Source organism: Pocillopora verrucosa, chromosome 4 (assembly GCF_036669915.1).
Source record: "Pocillopora verrucosa isolate sample1 chromosome 4, ASM3666991v2, whole genome shotgun sequence".
NCBI lineage: Eukaryota > Metazoa > Cnidaria > Anthozoa > Scleractinia > Pocilloporidae > Pocillopora > Pocillopora verrucosa.
Genome location: NC_089315.1, coordinates 14,971,897 through 14,994,905, shown reverse-complemented (window position 1 = coordinate 14,994,905; position 23,009 = coordinate 14,971,897). Strand labels below are relative to the sequence as shown.

The 23,009-nt window shown below is 37.7% G+C and overlaps 2 protein-coding genes across 11 annotated transcripts in view; one reads left to right on the top strand and one right to left on the bottom strand.

The window, feature by feature from the left end:
* The first annotated feature begins 50 nt into the window (after positions 1-50).
* Positions 51-23,009, top strand: part of LOC131798737 (A disintegrin and metalloproteinase with thrombospondin motifs 6) — a 42,609-nt gene continuing 19,650 nt past the window's right edge. For 3 of the 7 annotated variants that reach the window (XM_066164984.1, XM_066164985.1, XM_066164981.1), the window contains exons 1-5: positions 18,575-18,728; positions 19,166-19,271; positions 20,954-21,032; positions 21,391-21,728; positions 22,624-22,813. In XM_066164984.1, the coding sequence (XP_066021081.1) occupies positions 19,185-19,271; positions 20,954-21,032; positions 21,391-21,728; positions 22,624-22,813 (694 nt within the window). In that variant the 5' untranslated portion in view covers positions 18,575-18,728; positions 19,166-19,184. Of the gene's footprint in view, positions 141-11,241; positions 12,541-14,396; positions 14,486-18,574; positions 18,729-18,862; positions 19,028-19,165; positions 19,272-20,953; positions 21,033-21,390; positions 21,729-22,623; positions 22,814-23,009 lie in introns of those variants that run through there. The other 4 variants (XM_066164983.1, XM_066164982.1, XM_059116406.2 and 1 more) reach the window with 4 other exon arrangements.
* Positions 2,827-18,166, bottom strand: LOC131782367 (mitofusin-2-like). 4 transcript variants are annotated; one of them, XM_066164987.1, is made up of 8 exons: positions 16,839-18,166; positions 16,066-16,112; positions 7,381-8,147; positions 6,394-6,606; positions 5,423-6,053; positions 4,448-4,880; positions 3,789-3,853; positions 2,827-3,525 (listed from the first exon to the last, which is right to left on the bottom strand). In XM_066164987.1, exons 3-8 carry the CDS (start codon positions 8,077-8,079, stop codon positions 3,494-3,496), a joined length of 2,073 nt encoding a protein of 690 aa, XP_066021084.1. In that variant the 5' UTR covers positions 8,080-8,147; positions 16,066-16,112; positions 16,839-18,166; the 3' UTR covers positions 2,827-3,493. The 4 variants fall into 4 exon arrangements, with proteins under 4 accessions (XP_066021084.1, XP_066021085.1, XP_066021086.1 ...); XM_066164988.1 differs by lacking the exon at positions 16,839-18,166 and adding an exon at positions 16,195-16,797; XM_066164989.1 differs by lacking the exon at positions 16,066-16,112.

The following is a 23,009-nucleotide window of genomic DNA, read 5'->3' as shown; positions in this document are numbered from 1 at the left end:
AAGTTACACAGTTACAAACAGTAACGGTTTTTTTACACGTTATGAGAGGGTTTAGTCACTGCTTACGGGAACGGATTGAAAGAAAATTAATTTCGAGCTACGCATCTACAGAATAAACCAAAACTGATGAGTGGATATTGGTGAGTCAAAGATCTAGCGATTGCATCACTGAAAGTAGTTATAAACAATTATGATAAAAAATTTTGTTATGAAAAAATCAACTAACTAGTACAACTGCTTCTGGTTCCGTAGTTTCACCCACTGCATCTGATCCTTCCAATACTGCTTCAGCCTCTTATATTAAGATTAGCCTTTTAAACTCATGCATCTTTTCCTAGAATTTTCTCGAACTTTAGAAAAGCTCTTTGTCCATTAGCGCCCTCTTAATCCTGCAGAAAAAGAGTAAAACACAGATATGATCTATGCGGTCTGAGTACTTTGGGAGTATTTACGTTGGCTGCCCCAAGCTTTTTCCATGGTTTGTATCCAAAACAGCTGATCAACAATCCTGTTAAATACGAGTCAATCACCAGACTGACACTTCAATATACCGACATGTTTTTAAGAGACGAGTCGCCAACGGTAGTACCCACAAGACTAGAAAGGTATATCGCCAAGAGTTTCGCAACACTACTTGAAATGCACTCTCGTTCTTACGATGTCCGCAATGGCGGATCTGTGGGAAGAGCCCGGGGGGGCCGCCCCCCCCCTTATTTTGTCAAAAAAAAAAGAATCGCAGAAATCAGAAAAGCCGGCAAGGAAAGCGAAAAAAACGGGACACACACACCCCCCCCCCCCCCCCTCTTCTAGGGAGACTAAAGTGTCTAGTGTAAATGACTTTGGCGCCAATGTTTTTAATCTCCCTAAACATTAAAAAAAAGATATGGCTGTTTGCCGCCTTTCCTTACATTTAGGCAGTTCGGAAAGCCGCAAAACACTAGAACAAAAATTTATCTTCCAAATCGGCACTCTTAACCCCAACGGTACCAACGAGCGCTATTTATTCCACTAATTTATTCCTGTTTTCTCGTCACCATATTCCCACCAATAGCGTAGTTCCACTTTCCGCATATAAACCCACACTCAACCCACAATTCCTCAAATCACTCTGACGAAGGGCTAACGCTCCCTTACCCTTACCCTTCACGGTAACCAATTTACGTTTTCAACTCAGTTGTTAACACTGAATTACCTACTATACTCTCCCACCGACGCAGCACCACAGTTTCTGTAGAAACTTACAGCTTTTGTTGCTTTTATTAAGCTTTCCAAATAAATTGATTAGCTGCTTTCAGACCATAACAACACTTAAAGTTAAGTCGACTCATACCCCGTTTTTCTTCGTCGAAGCTGCTGAAACTGATGTTTATCGACTTCAAATTAAGCACATAACATATTGAAAATAAAATTCACTGACTACTTGAAACCTTTGGAAAATGCAGTTTCCAGTTCGTTGTTTCTGATTTTACTTCAGTTAAACCCGGCGTAACTAGATCTGTTTTGCCGTTGTGAATGGGGTATTAAGTCTAAAGATGTACAATCCACTACATTTATAAACGAATAAAATCTCTATCGTTTTCTTGAAATTTTATTTGTCTCACGATCGTAAAGAACACCTCTTTCCCCCCCTCACCCCCAAAGCGGAAAAGAATTTCATTCAGGACAAAGTTATCGAGACCATTCAGGTCCTGAAAGAAAAAAAGAATCATCAAATTTGAAACTTGATGAATTCATTTCCTTAAAACCATTGATGAATGGTTTTCTATTGGTAAATTAGTGCACTGTAAAGGAGGTTATTTATACCATAATAAAACTAAAATATCTCACTTAAACAAGACTCACCCACAATTCCGAGGCGTAAAGGTAAAGGTTATATACACTCGCAACATTCTGGTGCCTTGAATACGCTAGATTAAAATAAAAGTCAGAAATTCACCAACGATTGAAGTGGAGAAGAGCGACATGGGTTGCTGTAGCTGCAGTTTCTTTCAGTCTACCGGCCACTTTTACTAACCTGAGGCTTTGGTTTAATTTAGTTAAATTTTTAAGCCAATCGTTTATTTAAACTTTTTCTGCTAAAGATTGATGTCTTAGGTCTTAACGGGACCGCTTCAATAATGCAGAAAGCATTTTCGTAAAATATAATTCAATTATATTCATAATATACGCTGGGCAGATTCTTTTTAATATGACGCAGAGTAGTTTCGTCATTTTTTAACGCCAAATGGTTGATGATAAATGTGGAAGCAACGATCTATCAAAGATCTATTTAAAAACAAGTTGTTCTGGTCATGAGCCTCGTCATTTCCAGAGGCTTTCACAGAGATTAAGGTGATTTCTCAGTATTGCATTGCACATCCTGTACTACGCATAAAAATCACCTAATCAGGCGAATAAGCGCACGCATTCCGAGAACACGATACTGTTTTTCAATCAATAGACCAGATAAAGAGATAAGATGGTTTCTGGCTCTTGATCGAGTAGGGTGACCTATATTTATAATTGCATTGTTTTTCCAAGGGAAAGAAAGATATAGCTGAATGCGTGCACGAGGCCCGTTACTTAACGACGCAAATTAAAAAGTTGAAAGCAACGAACCTTTTAAGTCGATGTCGTTTAAAATTACATGATTTTTCCACAAATTATGGATCAAATTGTTCCATACGCTCGAGAATTTCTAACTATCAAGCTTTTTTCAAGTGGTACTTTAAAGACCCTTCCTTCCAGCTATCGCAAAATGTAACGCGACCCGATGAATGACCCACGTGATAAGTGCCAATACAGGCATATATGGATAAGATTGGCTAATAACTTCTCTCGGACAAGCATAGTAACCCTTTTTTATTGTACTTATCGTAACAGACAGGGAAAACTTACGGAAAGTAAGCCGATGTTTGTCAACTTCATAGTTTGCGCTTTGTAAATACAAGTTAGCAACTACTTGAATCCAATATAAAATTCAGGTTCTCAATTTCCTCTTTCTGCTTTTCATGCAGTTTAAACCGGTTTAATTAAACTTTGTTTGCTTTATGAAAGGGGTATAAATCTCTCATGAAAAAACAGAAGTCAAATTCTAAAATGTCAAAACCTATAATAACACTTATGATGAATCCAAGTATTACAGTGGTAAACCCAAAAACTAACCTGCCTTTTGAAAACCAAAAAAGCTAGTCTTGTGAATTTGAAGGTACCAGCAACGTGGCCTCCAATGAAATATTTTTCTATGCAGTGGGTTTGTGCAAAATTGTCTCAGTGCACCTCTTGTTTTACAATTTTCGCGCCTTCGTATGAACTCAATATTTTAAAAAAATGTTCATTATCTTAGGGAGGCAAGGTTCCAGTTCTCTTCGCCGTCCCCTCAACCCCACGAGTGAAGGGCTCAAGGACTCCTGTGATCAAAGGATGGCATCCATACATTGAGATTTTACAGAAAAAATTCAATTCATGCCGACACAGAGTAGCACTGAACAGTTCCCTGTGTTGAATTACGTCATTAGCCAGATCGTTCAGAGTGCATTGTACCATCTAAAAGAAAAAAGAAAAGACAGTTTTAACATAATATCTTCTTCAATTTTCCACAGCAATAATTACGTCATGCCCTCATACCCGCAACGAGCATTATAACTGTATAAAACGTTTACATGCTGAAATATGGTTCTGGTTGCCATACGACAACAGATGGATCAATCACCCACTGATCAATACAGAGCCATGCTATGATATTTTTGCTCAATTAAACTAAGTTAAAACACCCTTTAAAATAAGAAAATAATTATCTTAAAATATACCTGCTTGAGAGATATATATCGCCGGATCAATTTCACCGACCATATTATCTTGGGCCTTCGGCAAACTAGAATTGAAAAATAATATTTAAATAACCAACTGAGACTGAAATACATGTTCAACATGGTCAAGGCTGCATGCAGGGGTCGTCGTAAACCCGTGCATTTGAAATTTGTGTTTTGTGTATTCCTATATTTCTTCAGCTTGTCATATTTAGTGTATTTTATAAGCGCGAACATTATTGTAAGTAGAATTTGCGTTAAAGTTTAAAATCGTATACAATACGATCGAAAGGCTTAGCTGGCAATCAGAAAAAGAATTTCTTTTTGGAAGCTTATAGATACTGTGAAAATTATCATAAAATAGTACATTCAGAAAAGTAAAACGCGTAGGCAATTATCTTAATTTTGTCATTTGGGAGCAATTAGTTGCCTTTTTACCATGGTTCCACAGTGTCTAATCGCCTATAGTTCATGATGTTTCAATTTACTTCATATGCTTGGCTTTTCCTTTGATTAAGAACAAAAACCGTGAAAGTTGAACTTAAATATTTTTAATCAAACTGTTTAAGTTGGCAGATATAAAGCCCTCATATCCGCAAAACCTAATGATAATTTCCATGTTTCTCTTTATAAGAGTTATGCGAAGAGAAAATACTTACGCAGCCAGCAGCATGTCGAACTCTTCTGTTGTTGTCTGTACTCGGTCACAAATGTTTCCCAGTTGTGCAGCTAGCTGGTTCAAGATGTGTGACTTGTTACAAAGCCCTGCGATCTCGTCTGACTTTTCAAGTGCGACGCTCTCCAATTTCTTTAAGATATTCGCAAGAGCAGCGTCCTTTTCCTCACTTAAAAGCTTCTTGCAGTCTTGGCGGAGCTTTCTTATTTGATTTGCGAGGAGACTTTTCCAGCAATCAATTTTGTATTGGCTTATCGGGAATTTTCTCTTCAACTGGTCTCCCAAACGAAAGCCACGAAACCATTCTCCAATATATCCTCCGACAGCTCCAACAGGACCTCCTAAGGTAGTTGCCCATGCTCCACCCGTCATCACTCCTTGTGCGACCGCCTCTCCAGCACAGCCTGCGAGTGCCCCTAAGAAACCAAAACGAGAAAGTCGTAATCATGTGTGATAACGTAAAACAAGATGCTTCGGCTATAAACTCAAACCATAACTGAGAATGAGGCATTTTTATAGACATCCTTTTTTTTATCCCTTACATAAGTTGATGTAAAATAATGGGGTGGCTTTTAAAGCGGTTAATAAAAAGGCATCCTTTTCACATGTTATTTCATACACAGCATATTGCACTGTAGTTTCCCAATGCGAAGCAAAATTACGGTGATAAACTGACAAGAGTCTGCACATAGGGACACTCGCTAAGCTGGAGATATCCGAAGTGAAATAGGAAAGATTTACTCACTTAAATCTAGAGGATGTAAATCGATATCCTGGAATACAGCCCAAATTTAGAAGAGTCTAAATCCAGAAACACGCCCTAATTTCGTGAGATACATGGCAAATTCACTGGAAAAGTTCGTCCCCGGGGCGGCTTATGTTAAAGTGAATCTGAGGTTCAAGGTAACTGAAAAGGACTGGACGCATAACTGGAAATGTTTGATTCTGACCCACATACCTACACCAGCACCAGCTAAAAATACAGGAGTTGCGACGGCTGCGACACCAACCAAGGCTGCACAGATGTAGTTGTTCGTGTAGTAGTAATTAAAGTCGCGATACCACTGGTATTGGTCTTCAGGTAATCCTTGACTTGTAAGCTGAGGAGGTGCTTTAGACGGAGGCTTACTGAGAGACTGTAACTTGTGGAATTGCATGTTTTTCTTCCATTCTTGAAGGGCAGTACCAGTTATATGTCTTTTTTGTGTCAGATTTTTTTGGATCTCTCTATTGATTTCGTCGAGAAAGTGTTTGACAGCCTCTTCTTCTGATGTGCCTTTCAACAATTCGTCTTCAACCTCCTTTAATAACGGTTGGACTGTGTCGTCGGTTAAAATTTCCAGGTCTTCATCCTTACTCTTAATGCCATCAAAAGCGTCCTGTAGCTTCACGCCGTCTTCTACAATCAAAGCTAACTCTGTTTCCAGACAAGTTAGCTTTTCTCTCTTTCTGGTTTCAATGACAGTTTTCAGCTTTTCGCAGACCTTCCTGGAATGCAAAGCTACAGATTTTGCCTGCTGTGTTAATGACTCTATCTTCAACTTTGTTGCACTCGTGGCCAGTTTGTTCTCGAACTGAAGAAATGTATCCTGGAAATAAGAGGAATAAAGGAATACGCCTTCCTTTTAGAATTTCATTGAAGAATGATAACAGCTTACCATCCTTGCTTATCTCCGGCACTGGAGAACGTATGCGTTCTTACTTGTATTTCGTTTTCTGTTCGTGGCTATTTTGTTACAAACTTGTGGTGCAAATAAGGAAAATTCAGAAAAGAGTGAAAAAAAAGAATGTCATCAGAGGTAAGAATGTTTCGAAGTTTTGATAGGTGTGTCTTGCCTCTCCATGTTCGAGCTTTCTAGCTGAAATGATTGCATTACACTTAAATTTGAAATTTAAGCAAGAATCAGTATGCATGGACTTAGAGCTTACATCATGATTTTCAAAGTTTTTGACGTTCACGAAGTAAGCTTTGCCTTTCCCTTGAAGCACTTCACAGAACTCCTTCATGTAATCATTGGCCGTTTTTACCACATTTCGGATGCTCTGCTGTCCTTCTTCTCGCGCTTTTCTTATGCATTCGTCCCATTTGGTGAAGACTCCAAAAGTAAATTGGCAGCCAACATTTTTCACCAGGTTAGTGAGCTACGGAAACATCAATATTAAAAACAGTTTTCAAATTAGAAAAATAAACGTCGAAATGTGAGAAATGTGAAGGGCCATAGACAACATTTTCCTAAAGAGGATCACTGCTGTCTTGTTTGGTACTTGAGAGCATGTCAGGTTGTTTCTAAATACCACTGTGGCTTGTTTCCATATGTACCAATATGGCGTTGCTTAAAAAAGGGGAGACGAAGTTTCTCATTTACCACAGAACCCACCTATTCAAAGAGTACTGTTTATAGAGCTAGGTGCCTTATCATAATCATATATTATCTGCAAGTATTTCAAGTTTATAAAGTTATTCTTTTTTGACTTATCAATGAAACACGAACTTACATTATATTGAAGCTTTAATTTTGTGGCGTGGCGGGGAGGACTAAAGGAAGGAAGTGAAATCTTTTTGTAGGCCTTGCGAACAGAGGTCCACATTTAAAGTCTACGCGGCAAGAACACCAGATGACAAACACAAAAATCGACTCGTTATACTATTTTCTTACTTTTTCCGGTGATAAAATTTTAAGTCGTAGAAAGTATTCCTAGTTTGAACGGGGAACAGACTTTACTGTCTATGATTCGACCATAATTGAGATAGTTCCGGCAGACATTTCCCGGATAAGCATTGTCTACGCTGGGGAAGAGGGTGTCAGTAATTAGCAGTTTCCATGGAGCGGAGTTTTAATATTTGGTCACAATGCCATTAACCTGATTGAAAACAATAGATTCTGTGAACAGAGGAAACATGTGCATTTTACTCACTCTCCCTCTTGACGGTGACATGGAATCCATTACGGCTACAATTATGTCTGCTTTTTTACACGTCTGGGTGACAAGCTTCATGTCTTCATCATTCTCTCCAAAGCCGGGTGAGTCACACAAGATAACGTTTCGTGGTAACTTTTTGCATTTGCTGGCAGGCCAATTGATCTGTATTATGGTCCTTAGACCAATTCCCTTCTTTTCCCTTTCCTGTTCATTTCTTTGACCACTCATTTTACTCAAGAGATCGCTTACACTCTTTTCGTCACTTCCCTCTGTGAGAGGCTCTTTGTTTCCATTGTTGTCAATTTTTTCAATACTCCACTCGCTGTCTTCAGTGATGCAAACTTTAATGGAACACATGGTTGTTTGCATGAATCCAACAGGTAGACGACGTTCGCCGAGTAGGGCGTTTATAAGGGATGATTTGCCACTACTGGTTGCTCCAACAAATTGAATGACTATATCTTTCGAGGTTTCCTTTTCCCGAACATTCTTCAAATTATCCATTAATTTGTTGAGGCTTTGGGATAATTGGCTCAATTCACCACATTCCTCAGGCTTTGCTCCCTCAGTTTTTAGTATCTCCTCGTAATCCTTCAAAATTTTAAAAATTTTTTCTGTATCTTCTTGTAGCGGTTTTGTTAACTTTTTCACGTCCTCGATTAGTAGTGAAAACTTTCTCCACCTTCCCTCCATGACTGGCGAGGGTCTATTTCAGTTAATACTTCACCTTTTATGTTGTAACAAAGGAATAACGTTTACGTCTGAAAATAAATATTAAAGACTATCATTGAAATTGTCTCATTTCGTTTTAAGGCGGCGGTTCTCATTTGTTCATGCATGGAAAAGGATATTTAAGAATTCTTGAAATTTCAAAGAAGTTCCTAGCATCTTTGGTATCTAGGCAGCTCTTTTACTTCAACTAAAACATCCTCAAAACTCAGAGAGTTACATGTATAAGTTTATGGGCTTCCTTGTTGAACCAACTGAAATGATACCAGGAGGACTAATCAAAGGCTCCTTGGAGCTACCTCATGGTATGTCTAAATTATTCAATAGTGGTGAGAATTTATACTTTTGCAATCTCCCTCCAGTAGCGGTACCGTGCCCTCTATAGTAACTATGTAATTATTAACTCCAAGAGCGTTAGCCAGTGCACTAAAACTTGGAGCTAAAAATGAATCATATACGTGATATCAACAGACGCAAGATGAGCTTTTAACACAGTTTTTACCAAAAAAGTCAAATATATCTACAGCCAAACGTGACAAAACTGTCGGGGAATGATGAGCAAATTGATACAGAAAACTCAATCTGTGACCTGGCAAAAAATAAAAACTGACCGCGCGTTAAAACTGCGATTAATGAGATTCACGCTCAAGGAGCGAAGTAGCTCACAATGTAGTTGCGGGACAAAAAGAGAGGTCAATCAAAAGAAATCTGTAAAACCTCAAACCTCATAATCATCTGCCAAATGTGTCTAAAATCTTGCCTAATGGTAGCTAAAAATATACACGAAATATACTGTCGTTCGAGGAAATTTGTTCCATCATACATAAATGTACGATCTACAGGGAAAAAATTACATGAATTTGGACTTCAGTTATCCTTTAGGACAAGAAATAAAATACCTCACAATGGTGAAATCAAATTCATTCTTTAAACCTCACAACATGGTAAATCAGCGGCCTAATATGTATAAAATAAAGCCAAGTGGCAGCTTAACAGATACACGAATCAACTTGAAGAAATAATTTAGATGCTTTCAAAAGTCAGATCAAATAAAATCTTTAAGAGAGAATTTTTCTGGAGACCGCGTGAAATCAAAAAAATGTGGCACATGCCTAGAAAAAGCCCTACCTTCATACTTCGCTCAAAGATACCTTAGGGTAAGTCTATAAACGTGGTATAATTTTTTTGTTCAGAACTGTTTTTATTTTCTAGAAAATCACCAAACACTATATCGAGCCCCAACCACCATAACAGTGGCCGAAATGAAGCCGACGAGTAGGGCATCAAAAACATTATTCTTCAAAAGCACAAAAGAAAGCAAGTCTTTCCGAATATTATCTATTTGTATATGAGGTATTAACAAATGATTTGAATCTAATAACGGGATTATTGACATAACTATGAATTATTGGCGAATATTTGAAAATCGCCAAAATTTGATTGATTAAAAATTTCATTTTGGAGCAGTTTTTCAATAAAAATTTTTCCTGCTCGGTATAACTCGGAATCACTTGAGATGAGCATTACTGAAAATTGGAAACGATGTTCTTTTCAAGGATATAAAAATTAATTTGGGGCTCTTAATTACTGCGAAGAAATAACCCGATCTATTTCGTGCAAATCGCAACGCCGCCGTGTAAACAACCGCAGATAATCCAATTATTCTTTAATTATCGAAGCCATAATTTCTGCAAAATCTTACCGCTTTGAGCTGTGCTTTATCAGAAACTCAATATGTTACCCTTACCTTCTGAAACCAGTGATAAGGAGTGATGTTTCCATTATTTTTGTTTCAAATCGCCATGTTCACTTGAAAAGTGTTTACAACGTCCGGCTCGGAGCTGTTCATAAATCATCGCAAACCATCGCAACTCTTGACTTATTTCTGCTTCCATACAACTCCAGTATATACAAAAGTCTTTTTAGCACGATAAACCAAGATGCTTTGATTGTTTACAGTTTCATTTAAGAAACGTTTGGCTCCCCAAATGGCACAATGATGTTCACCAACGAAGTCGTGTGTCATCACTCATGTTTGTCACGCAATCACGCTAAACGTGCACAGGACACCCAGACAGGCATTCGTCTGCAGACATCGCTGTACCGAGTGCAGGGCCAACTAATATTTATTTCTTAGTCAGTGTTATGTTTTAAAAAAACCTGCGCGAATTCACTTAAAAAACGCTGTAGATCTCTTTTGAGTGTTTTGAATCAGTGCTATTCTGAAAAACTACTATTTGACGTTTTCGTAAATTTAGTCACCCCCTGGTACTGACTATACCGTGCGTTGTTATCGACTTTATTTCCACGACTTCGCGCTTGCAAAGATTCTATTTATCAATAGGCACTCTAAGCATGACGTTTAACGGCAAACGGCAAACGCAAGCTTGCCTTTCATTTTGTTACCTATTTATGGAATTCTTAAAAAAATCCTGCACAAAAAATAAAATAAAATAACACATTCACGACAAACACAAACCTACTTAATTCCGTGTACACACGCCTAGAGACAGACGACAGAAATTAAATTTTTGACGTTCGCGGGAAAAACAAACGTCATGCGTAACCTCTCAAATGACGAACTTCCCAGTTAACTAAAACAACTGGAAGCTAATTGTCTAGTGCTCCGTGATTATATACATCACCTACGTGTCCCTAGTGGATCGATAAGGTCTACCATGACCTTCAGTGGCAGGCAGGCAGACAGGTTCCACGGTGAGGCGTTCTTTTCTAATGACAATGGAAAAATTCTACCGACTATGTAAACAGAACAACAGACTAACAATTTCGTGCTTTATCTAAGCACTTTGAACGTTAAACTTCACTAAAAACTTAAATCTTCGAGTGAGACATTACGTGTTATTTGATATCGCCTGACTGTAGGTCATTACAATGACATTTTTTAAAGCTTTGGACTTACACAATCTCTGTTTTTTGTTTTTGTTGTTGTTGTTGTTTTTTTTTAATTTTCCTTACGATAGCGTGCTCATCAATTTAAACCTTTCGATTTTGTACCTTGATTGCTACGATGATAATGGCCATCGCTAGAAACTTGACAGTTTTCTCAACTCGAACTCGGAAAAAGTTGTTTCCCGTCCCTTAATCAATTAATCGGCCATTCTTTGAGATCCCGAATTCTCGACAAGACAGAGGCGGCGTACCCTCGGAGATTCAAGAAATCAGGAAGTTCCTCCATACCAGCTAACTGAATGGGTTTTATAAAGCAAAAAAAAGAAAGAAAGAAAGAAAGAAAGAAAAAAAGAAAGGAAAAGAATACAGTGTCATATACTTTAGGTGTTTTCCTGGTCAATGAAACCAATATTCAAGCTACATGAAGTTCGTCACTGCTGACAGGTACAGCTAAAACAAAGGGCTTCGATCTTGCTCACGTAAGGCTGTTTACGATGAACGAAGATATCGAGAAACCGAAATATTGGAAGGCAAAGTGAATATCGATGCCCGTGCTAAAATGAGATCGACTTCTGATTCAACATCATTCACGCCCACAGCTTGTTTGTGCGCTGAGATGTTTTTCTCACATAAGCGCAGAGGGACTATAAGAGAAGCTTTTCCTGCAACTCGAATTCGCTTATCTTGGGAGCAGCATCTCCCAACTAATCTTTGAAAGGAGCAATTGATTTCCATTTGGTACGCTCACCTCTTAAAAAAATCGGCGGCCAAACGAAAACACCATTTTAGTTTGCTTTGGAAAATTTATGGCGCGACGCTCATTATATGGTTAGAAACCGTGCCTAATCTAATTTATTTTTTTTAGCGCATTATTATTATTTAGAAAGCTACTCCCAATTTAATTTTTCCACTCCTGCACCTGTCTACCCTCCAAGCCGTCACAATTTACAAAATAGGATAACACATTTTTTTACGTCGTTAAAAATTAATGCAGTGAAATTTCCTCTATGCTGTAGTAACATATACCTAATTCATTTAGCAGTCTAGGGTGACTCATGAGTGGTATCGCGCTTAAAAAATGCAAACAACGGTAATTTTAAATTCTGGATTTAAAACTTTTTCCCGGAAATAAAAAATAGGGGATAAGAAGGAAAGAAAATAAGAGCGTATTGGTAACCGAGCCTCCTTTCGAGTGACATGTTATTGCGTGACACCATCGCAAAAAACGAACGTCAATGATTCATTTCATCTGTCAGGATGCTCTGGCTCGTTCTGTAAAAAAACAAACTTCCATTCTTATTGTGAAAGGAAGACTTGTAAAATGTGAGTGTTCCAAGCTGAAATATGGTTATAACTGTCCAGCAATGCGACGTTTCCGGCAGGAACCTTCGTGAGATGTTTTCACTGTGATTTGCTATACACCGCCTGTAGTGCTGTACTATCGAAGCTGTTGTCAAGTCTCTTTATAACAAGATTGAGGCAAGGAACCAATCTTAGAAAGGTGTTTTTCGCCAGGTGAGCCTAAGAAATCCAGTTTACAATCTAGTATAGGTCAAAGCGATAAGATTTTGTTGGAATTATGGCTTCGATAATAAAAAGCCTAATTGGATTATCTGCGGTTGTTTACATGGCGGCATTGCGATTTGCACGAAATAGACCGAGCTACTTCTTCGCAGTAATTAAGAGCCCCAAATTAATTTTTATATCCATGGAAAGAACATTCTTTCCACTTTGTAAAAATGCTCATCTCAAGTGATTCCGAGTTATACCAGGTAGGAAAAATTTTTATTGAAAAACTGCTCCAAAATGTAATTTTTAATCAATCAAATTTTGGCTGTTTTCAAATATTCGCCAATAATTCATAGTTATGTCAACAAGCCCGTTATTAGATTCAAATCATTTTTTAATACCTCGTATACAAATAGGTAAAATTCAGAAAGACTTGCTTTCTTTTGCGCTTTTGAGGAATAAAGGTTTTGTTGCCCTACTCGTCGACTTCATTTCGGTCATTTTATGGCGGTTGGGGCTCGATGCAGTGTTTGGTGATTTTCTAGAAAATAAAAACAGCTCTGAACAAAAAAATTATACCACGTTTATAGACTTACCCTAAGGTATCTCTGAGCGAAATATGAGGATAGTGATTTTTCCGATCATGTGCCACCTCCCACGCGGTGATAAAAAAAATTCGCTCTTAAGACCTCAAAATATGGTGAATCAGCAGCAAAACAAGAGGAAAATATACTTGAAGACAAGAATCGGGAGGGAGGGAGGGAGCGTCTCCAAGTTAAACATTGGTTGAGAAATTACTGTCAGTATGACGCTACGCACGTAATTAGTGTATGGCGAACGAATGAGTAATTCGTTATCTTCCACGAAATTTGGAATCTTTAACGATTTGGATAGTTTCGTTACTTAATCTTGAAATATTTAAGATTCAGGTAATATGTAACAGTTTTTTAAGTAGGATGAGTGAGGAGAAGCTGTTCAAGAGCTTCATATTTTGGATGACAACATACCACTTTGTGGCTTATTCCTCAGCTGAAAATGTTTGGTTTCTGATGTTTTCCCGAAGCTCTCAGTGAGACTCGCACACGTTCTGATACCAAAATAGGACGTTTGACAAGTAGCATATTACTCTTGCTGTTTGTAGAGTTTTGAAGCCTTTTGTGCTCATGGTTTGTCTCATCCATCCCTTTTAAGTCCATCGTTGGACCGAAGAGGCGTAGCGAAGAACGATCAACGTAAATGGTTGGCATCAGCGACCAACAGCGGCAAGGTTTTCGAACAGTATTCGGCTTTCTCGCAATATCAGTATGAACTCGATATAGATTGGTTTCCGAATAACAAATACCGTCATTCAGCACTTTTTGTAATGTGGTGAAAATCAACATTGCTTCAAAATTCAGATGTTATTTTTTCAGTTCAGTTTAGATCTCAATACAGACACTGTTACTCTTGTCTATTTAACATTGTGCTCTTACAGTATACATGTAGCTTTCAAATCTGCAGGTGAACCCTAATAACACAGACTATTGTTAAAGTCTTAACCCTTTCACTCCCAAGATCTCATTCGTAATTCTTCTTATTGTCTGCCATACAGTTCTTGTGATGTCAGTTTTGATAATTTGGTATTTGATCAACTAATATTCCTCTGACTGATATTTTTCCTTATTCTCATCACTTATCTGGTTGATATTGTATTGATATCGTAAGGAGAAATTCTGTCTTGGTCACTTATGGGAGTTAGAGGGTTGAGAAAATTTAAACTGCACATCATGAATCCAAAATCCATCCTGCATGGATGTTTCTAAGTCTTTCTGGTCAGTGCAATGTAAGAAATTTCAATTAGATTTCTTATGTTTTTTTTGCAGAGAACTTCGCTGGTATGGCAGTTCTCAATGTAACAGTGCGAGGATATCACAATACAAGGGGTTGTCCTCAGACAACCATGCTAGGTTGAGTGCGTTGATGATGATGATGATAACTGCATGATCTCGAAGAACTTTTCCCCTTTTATCAAGTTTATCAGATAGATACTTAATGCAAATTTCGAAAGGCCACTTCGAATCATAGGAGATACAGATAATTCTTTTTAAAAACGCGATGTAAATCGATTAGGAATATAGCTCGATGAATGTAAGGAATAGCAGCAACTGAAAACTACTTCATAGCGAGTGACGATCGATCTTCTAAAGTAAAATTTCCTATCATACTAAATAAATTATATTGCTTCTGCTTTTCTACAGGAACGATATCTTTATATGCGTAACTGTTTGCAAAGGTTCCTGTTTTTTTTGATAATTGACAGGCTTAAAACGATAATGTCCTACCGCCTTCGATTACGCTTTTGAACTTACCGACACTTTTAAGCGTTCAGCTAAATTTTGCCTTTCAAAAGTTGTCCTTGTATGCTTCTGTTTAACAAAATTAAAACAGGATACCTTGTGCCTGACTCTGTGACCTAGATTCCCGCTTTAAGTTTTTCTCTCAAAATCGAAATATCAAGTTTGTGTAACTTTTTGGTCATGTAATAAATCCTTTATTGAATAATAGCATAATTCTTCTCTCTGTTTTTTGATCGACCTCAATTTCGTCTCACCGTGATTACGAAAAATGGAAGCAGATTGGGAATAACTCACCTTTCGTTAAATTTGCACGACAGTTTATTTATTTTGCCATGAAAGCTCGCAATGACCACATGACTTGTGCATTCAATTTACAGGTGAGACTCGTAAACATCTCTCTGAACATTTTGCATGTCACAATGCACACTACCAAGTAGCCAGCGTATGCAAGAAAAACAAAATCATTGAGGCGAACAGTAAGGCTAATTCAGTTAGGAACGCTAAGCTCTCAATGTTGGTCGATTTTACATAACAAATTGAGTTCGACATTTCAAGGAATTAATCAAGTCCTTTGGTCCACGGAGTATATAAGCTTGCAGGCGAGAAGGAAATTTAGGCTTTCCCGTGAGGTTTTTATAGAGGAATAAAGCGAATCATTCATATGAGGAAGTACATTTATGTCCATAGTCTAGCTTTAGAGAAGTTTTCTATATAGTCACCCACACAATTTTAAAAATTCTTAAATTTTGGATTCGCTGCGTTTATTAAACAGGCTGAATTTGATAATTCTGGAGAAAGAAAAAAGCAAGTGATACTCTCGAATATTATTTCCTAATCGCACTTACTCACAGAGGAGAGGTCAACTTAGATTAGCAGAGCATCTAACGCCGGCAGCTTGACTTAGAAGAGTGAGAAGAGATAATTCTTCAATTCTTTTCCTACTACTCATGCAGTTATAACTGTATTAAGCAAAAAGCCCAAATAGCAGCACTGAATTTTTTTGTTCGGATGATTACAAGCTCTTTCATAACAAAGTGACCTCTCGGTCAAATTTTGCTCGAGACGAAAACGTCACTGCATTTGCCAAACTTATTCACTGGTTGAAACAAGGAATATCCTAGTCATATGAATAACATAATTATTGTGGCTCCCTTAATTGTAGGCTACGCATGAGCAATGGAAAGTAAGACACTACCTTTTCTTGTCCTGCTCTACTTTGTGGATTGGTAATGGAAACGTTTCCTGTTTAAGGAAAGAGGAGACAGCTTAGGAAACTCAAAAATTATATCGTCTCGTTTTTAGGATCTCGTTATCATATGCTTACATAATCAATCCCCTGCTGGTTTCAAGCAAACTTATTTTTCAAAAGGCAAGCTATTCCTGAGGCCTTGAAGGAGCTATTGTATGCCAATAGCTTTGCGTGCAAACAGTCAGAAAATGCAATTAATAATCACTTTTGGCGTAGAGCCACTATTCGGGGTCAGCATTCGCAATTGATAACTTCTAGAGATCCCTTCAATTTTAGGCATATCATTTCACAACAGGCAGTTCTTTCAGTCACCTTCGCAGACACTCTTTTGGGATATCATGCAAGCATTCCCCATCGAGAAAAGAAATTGGTTTCAACCGACGAACATTCTTTCCAAGTATACACAATACGCTAATTACAGAGAGCCATCCATTTTTGAGGAGCCTCTTGCTTCAATTTCGGCCTTTTTAAAATACATCAGGAACAGTTTTTATTGTAGCCCATCTAAATGGCGGCGCTTGAAAAACCTTTCACCAAACATCGTCTTCATTTAAATTATCTGAGCTTGATTCTTGCCTCAGGCCTTTGATTCAAGTTGAATCAAGAGACACCTACTTAGCTAGTCCTCCCTCTCAAAACAAGAAAACATTAAATGCTAACGCTATTTTTCGAAATTGATTTTCGAGATGTGTCATAAACAAAATAAGAGAACAACTTACCTAGGTTTGAAGCTTCCTTTAGAGCCTCCAACGGGATGTTTAGTATCGATAATGGCTTAGTATTGCGCGCCTCTTCAGTTTACTTACTTAGGGCCAAGAAGAAGCCAAACGCGTGAGCACTTTAGAAATAAATGATCACACCGAAAATTCTTCCTGATAAACTTGGAAAATCTATTCATTTGATACGCTGAGGTCAAAGGAACCCGAAACTCATGTGTTGTCGCGACGTACAGATAACCCGAATACTTTCTTAATTTTTTTTTTGGAACGACGAAGGACAAAATTGACCGATAAGGTCAGTTAGCAATAAAGAATAATAGACTCTCTTTTCAGGAAAGTGATTATCTTTTTTAGTGACCTGCAAACTAACCGCAAGTACAATGGGAAACTGAAGCAAACCGCAGTGATTCTAACCTATAAAATAATGACAAGTTATTCCAGGGATGGTTTTGTGTAATAAAATATTCCAAGGTTCTTCTTAATGGCCTCTCGTGGTTATTTTCAACCTTTTTAACAGTTCATTACTTTAAAATCGTAATCCTTTTAAATCCTCAAAAAAATACACGATGTCTTGGCATTTTGAATAGCCGTTCATCAGATGGGGGAAATGACCTCTGCGTAGTATTACCGATTGTTCATATACAAGTACAAAGACAACTAAGCGTTGACAAATTTAACTCTTATGCATACATCCGGAACCACTTTATTGTAGACCAGACTGGAATGAGCTAAATCTTCACATACAATTCCTATAAATCTCAAGCGTTGATTGACGATGAGCTAGGGTTGTCTTTGACGAAAATATCAGAAACACGGTCTGACGTTTGCATTCTATTTAAGGAATGGCTCGGTTAAGAAATCATGTTGGCTCAACTATCAATTTCCTGTTTGCATACGGGAAGCGATTTGAAATCCTCGAGTCGACCTATTTTATTGATATTCTTAGTTTCAAACTAATTACCTTACCGCATATTCTTGGAGGTGACCCTGGGCATCGCCAGTCGTGTACCGTAGCGTTCAAAAGCTATCAAATCTAGTGGTAATTGCAATAAGTTGTTCCTCACACTGTAAATATTACTGTTGTAGAAATATTAATCAGTTTTAAAGCGTTCTGTGTTGTTAAAAGAGAGGTCGATGATGTTCCCTCATAACATCATCGACACCACGGTGTTAATTAAATGAATTGCTTCTTAACAAGAAATTAAGTGTTTTATAACACAGTTTTGTTCGCAAGTACAAGCTTTTTCCAAAACGTGAACTCTTTCTGGATTGAATCTATGTTGTTTATGATAATTTCTGAGAAATTTCCTGCTCTACTGAATTGTTTTGACGAGACACCACCGCCATTAAACGCCCTTTATAGACAATGAAAGGGAATGCTTTTTGTCTTTCTAATCGAGTATCATGACGGTTATCAGCATACAAATGGTATGATATAAGAATTGGAAATTAGAGTTTCCATCCACAGTTTCTTCAGTTCTACAATTCAGAAGTTCTTCGGGATTTAATTTAACAGCCCAAATAACTAAAATAAAACAAAAAAATAAAAAAACTAGTCAACATCACTACGAGCCATCGTTCATTTAGTTTAACTTCGCAAAAAATCTTTCCATTAAGATACATTTTTAATTACATCTTGACCCCTTGCTGTAATGCCACAAGCAAAGCAATAAAAATCAACCAATCATATTCGCAATTGCAGGTCTATGTGTCATAAACACCAAAAAATACCAGTTTAGAAACTTTGCGATCAAAAAACAACCAAAAAATATGGCACAGGAATCGAATATTTGGCAATAATTTGAAGCAAAAATACGTGATTTTCTTGATACCTTGAACCTCCAAGGGAGACGAGAAAAACCAAGATTAACACAAACGTCGCAACAAAGGGTAAGCTTGTATCCCAGCCGTCAGATTGAACCCAAATGTTAAGGCACTCAAGTGAATCGAAGCGTTTTAAGTCCACATTAATCAGCTGCTCAGTTTGTTTAGATTTGTTTTCGCAAGTGTTGAACATATCTTTGTCGAGGGTCATGGTTTTGTGTGTCGTGTTAATTTGATTTTCAAGTCGCCGTAATAATTAGGGGAAAGAGTAAACTGTGGATGATAAAGAATCTGACATCTTGCGTTACTCGACTGGGAGCAGAGTTTCACACAAATACAACATGCTGTTGGCCTGAAAATCAAAGGTATGGCGTTAAATCGTACGAATGAAAATAAGTATCGGTGATAAACTAAGGAAGAACTATTTTCTTCATATCTTCCCAAATAATAGGAGTTTACAATAATTTTTCCTCTCTGTGACTCATTTCATTTCTCCCTTTAAGAGGCAGTGATTGAGACACGATGGAAATGGATAGCGTGCAAGAAAGATGTTTCAAGATTGTCAAATTTGCTTTATGCTTCCTTTCGCTATCCGTTACAGCGATGCACGTAAGTATTCCATCATTTGTTCAAGATTAAACAAAGTACACAAGACTGTTTGCTAAGAAAATTTCTCCGGCACAGCAAGCTTGTTTCCCATGTTTGTTTTGGCGTTGAAATTAATCACTAATTTGGAAAGCAAAGAAGAATGCATTAGCTTCACCAGTGCCGGTACTAGATGATAAACTACTAATTATACGACAGACGAGCACAGACATGTACGCTTCAATGCCCCCCGGTAAAGCCCTGTATATAGGCAACTTATCTTTGACTCTACACACCTTGATGCACTTTTGGTGTTAGCTTTACCTGGTTTTTGGTGCGTCTCGGTTGGTGAGACATACTGTTCGGGCCATTCGGGTCATTTCCCTCGTTTATTGAGAAATGGTTATCGCTGAAATTCATTTTATCTAATGCTTCATTTAATGATAACAAACCATTACCGGTAAGCGAATAGCACCATCGTTTTAAGTGCAGACTTATTCGGATGATCAGAAACTTATTTTGATTACTGCATGGTAATGCTTTAAGATCTACCTACACTATTCTCGACCAACTGCACCAACTTTTGACAAGTTTATCGTTTCTTAAAAATAATGAAAAATATTGCCTAAGAACTCCTTTCTCACAAAGGCTTTCATCACGCCAGCCATGTTATATAGAAGAGGCGGGAAAATGATCGGAAAAGATGATTACAATATTAAAAGCAAAACATAATTATCACCAAGATGACAACAGCAGCCTCTTCTTTTCTCATTTGATTTTAGGACAAGAACAGTTTTTTTGTGATTAGTTCTATGGAAAATGAATCACCGTAGGCACTGCAAAAGTTGAAACAAACTTAGTAACGCCGCGAAACACGAAGCTCTCAATAGCTAAACAAATATAAAAAAACTTAGATAATATTGAAAAGTGGGAGATAATAATAAGGTGATAGATAAAGCAATAAACTAATGAATTGATTCCTATGCCTTTTAGCTTGCCATACAAGCTGAATTTTGATTGGCGAAACCCTAGAACCCTTCTATGGATATCGGTCTCTCGTTTCTTTTGAAGAAAAAACTCTGGTATTGGAAATATATGTGCTCTACGATCTAGTGATTTAAAACGAAAACAGTATCATACTGTTCAGCCCACATGCACCACTATCTCTGAAAATATTAGGTGCTGGATGTGATGGTGGGCATCGTTTTAAAGCTTTCATTTTATTGAAAAAATATATGAAGCAGCCCCCTCCAGTCTTTCCTGAATTTCGCATATTCATGAATAAGAGTTCAAATTCGTAAGAAATTTCATAAAGATTTTAAGTAACATAGAGATCAAATCATGCGTAAAAATATGTCTTGCTCTTTCACCAATAGTTGAAGGATAGACAGTGTAAAAGAAATCAGGGAAAGGCTCTGCACTCAAAAAATACATAGAAATATCTTTCTTAGTGGGTTGTTTGAAGTAAATTATGTTTTTCAGTGTTATTTATAGGCCTTCTTGGCAGTGTACTCAAGAGCTCAAGTTTAGTTACTACGTTTGGCTAAATAGAAGATGCATCTTCAACGCTGATTTACTAAACAACATCGTTTCAGTGAGCAGCCCCAAAAATTTTAGCTTTTCACACGCCAACGAATGCGATTAAAAGCAAAAGATTACATAAAGCTCCAAGATCAAGATGCTGATTTTTTTATCTCTCTATCCAGCCCCATCGCAATGGTATCCACAGACACATGACTACAAGGGACTTATCCCGCCTATTTGGAGTAGATTCGCATAGTGACGGTACTACTTTTTTTCTTATTTTAATGTTACTGAAAACCTCTTTGTGAACAAAAGTTTTGGAACAAACCCGAAGGTAGGAAAGAAGATAGATTCCCATCAACGTGGGTTCTTGATTTGCGTTTTAGGCCAAAGAGGCATTCTAACAAGCAATCAACGAATCAAAAGTCGGACAAAGGTTTCATATTCATCCTGATCGTTAAAACCTTTGAAGTTTTACTCCGTGCATCTAATACCCATGTGACCTGCCAGACTCATTCGAGTTGCAGAGGTGCATATGACCCCTTCCGGTCATACTGGTACGCTCCTAAATTTTCCTTAGACGTTTCATCGACAGATTTTCTTGTTAAATATCTTTCAGTCCCTGAATACAACGTTGTGCATCCTGTTCAAGTAGAAGAAGTGGGCGCTTTCGTTTCTCACGAGTTATCACATCCAAGAATACGTTTGCGTCGCTCTTCGGATAAAGAGGATGAAGTTGACAGCGAAGAAGTACATTACAAACTGTCAGCTTTTGGGAATAATCTTCACCTTCACTTAAAGCGAAACAGAAGGCTACTAACGCCTAGTTTCAAGGTTGAGGTTATAGGAAAGAACGGTAAAATTATGAAAAGACATGCTATGGAAAATTGCCACTATGTTGGAAGATTAAAAGCCAAGTCGAGATCAACAGTAGCAATTAGTAATTGTAACGGACTGGTAAGTACCATTATTAATGTATCAATTTGATAATATGATGCTCCCGAGATTTTTTATGGATAACCACTCAATTAATCCATACCTTAGCTATTCGATCGATCCAAAGAATTGTTCATAAACTAATCGATAACTTCACGATTTGTTTCAGAGATAGATGTAAGTTTTTTTCTTAATAATTCTTTCTTAGGACGTTACTCGTTGTTCGTCAAAGAAAACGTTGCAGCCGGCTTTCAATGAAAGTATGGCTGTGTTGATAGCAACTCTTTGTTTTTCGTTAGCATGAAAGCTTGAATGTACAAACAGCGTGCGAAATAGCAAAATAAATGTAGTTCTGTTAATTAACACAAAATCAGAAAATACATCTGTGGTCCACTTAGTAAGTTGCTGACTGTTACACCAGTGTCGCTCTATCGTTAAAACATCTATCAATAATTTCAAAGATAAAGCATTCATCAAGCATGGATTCATCATGTATACACAGGGAAAGTAACAACGACATTACAGATCCTGCCAGCGGGCTCTGCGCCTTGTTAACCCTTTAACTCCCAAGATCTCATTGGTAATTCTCCTTAATGTGCGCAATATAATTCTTGTGATGTTTGTTCGGAGAATTTGGTATTGGATCAACTAATAATCTCCTAATTGATATTATTCTTTGTTCTCATCACTTGACTGCGTGATATTGTATTGATAATGTAGAGAGAAATTATGCCTTGGTCACCCATGGGAGTTAAAGGGTTAAAGGCTTAGCACACCAACGAGTGCCCTGCAGCTCAGAAGGTCTGAGGTTCTAATCTTAGGGGAACTCAGCTCTTTTTTATCCCACACTTGTGGTACGTAAGTAACTTCTTTCTCTGTCGTTCCATATAGTTAATGAGACCATTTTTTTTTCCAGAGTGGACTTATTCACACTGAGGACGAAGCTTACTTCATGGAACCGCTTCCGGTTCACTTGCACAACAAAGTAACAACAAGCGGCAGAAGTAAACCTCACATCATCTATAGAAGATCTCTTAACTCAAATCCAAAACAGAATTTTCATGTTATTAAAGAAAAAAGAGAAATACACACTTGCGGAACCGCAGGTAAGGGACCTATTATTACTTACCGCCCGGGAGGGGGGGGGGAGTCGGGCGATTTTTGGAGAACACATGGGAGGGGACTATGAAGATTTGACTGCCAATGTGCGGGACATTAGAATACTACAGATACCCATGGGAGGATCACACATTTTATTGTGACAGGTCCAAAACCATCCGACCCCCTTTCTCAAGGCAAATA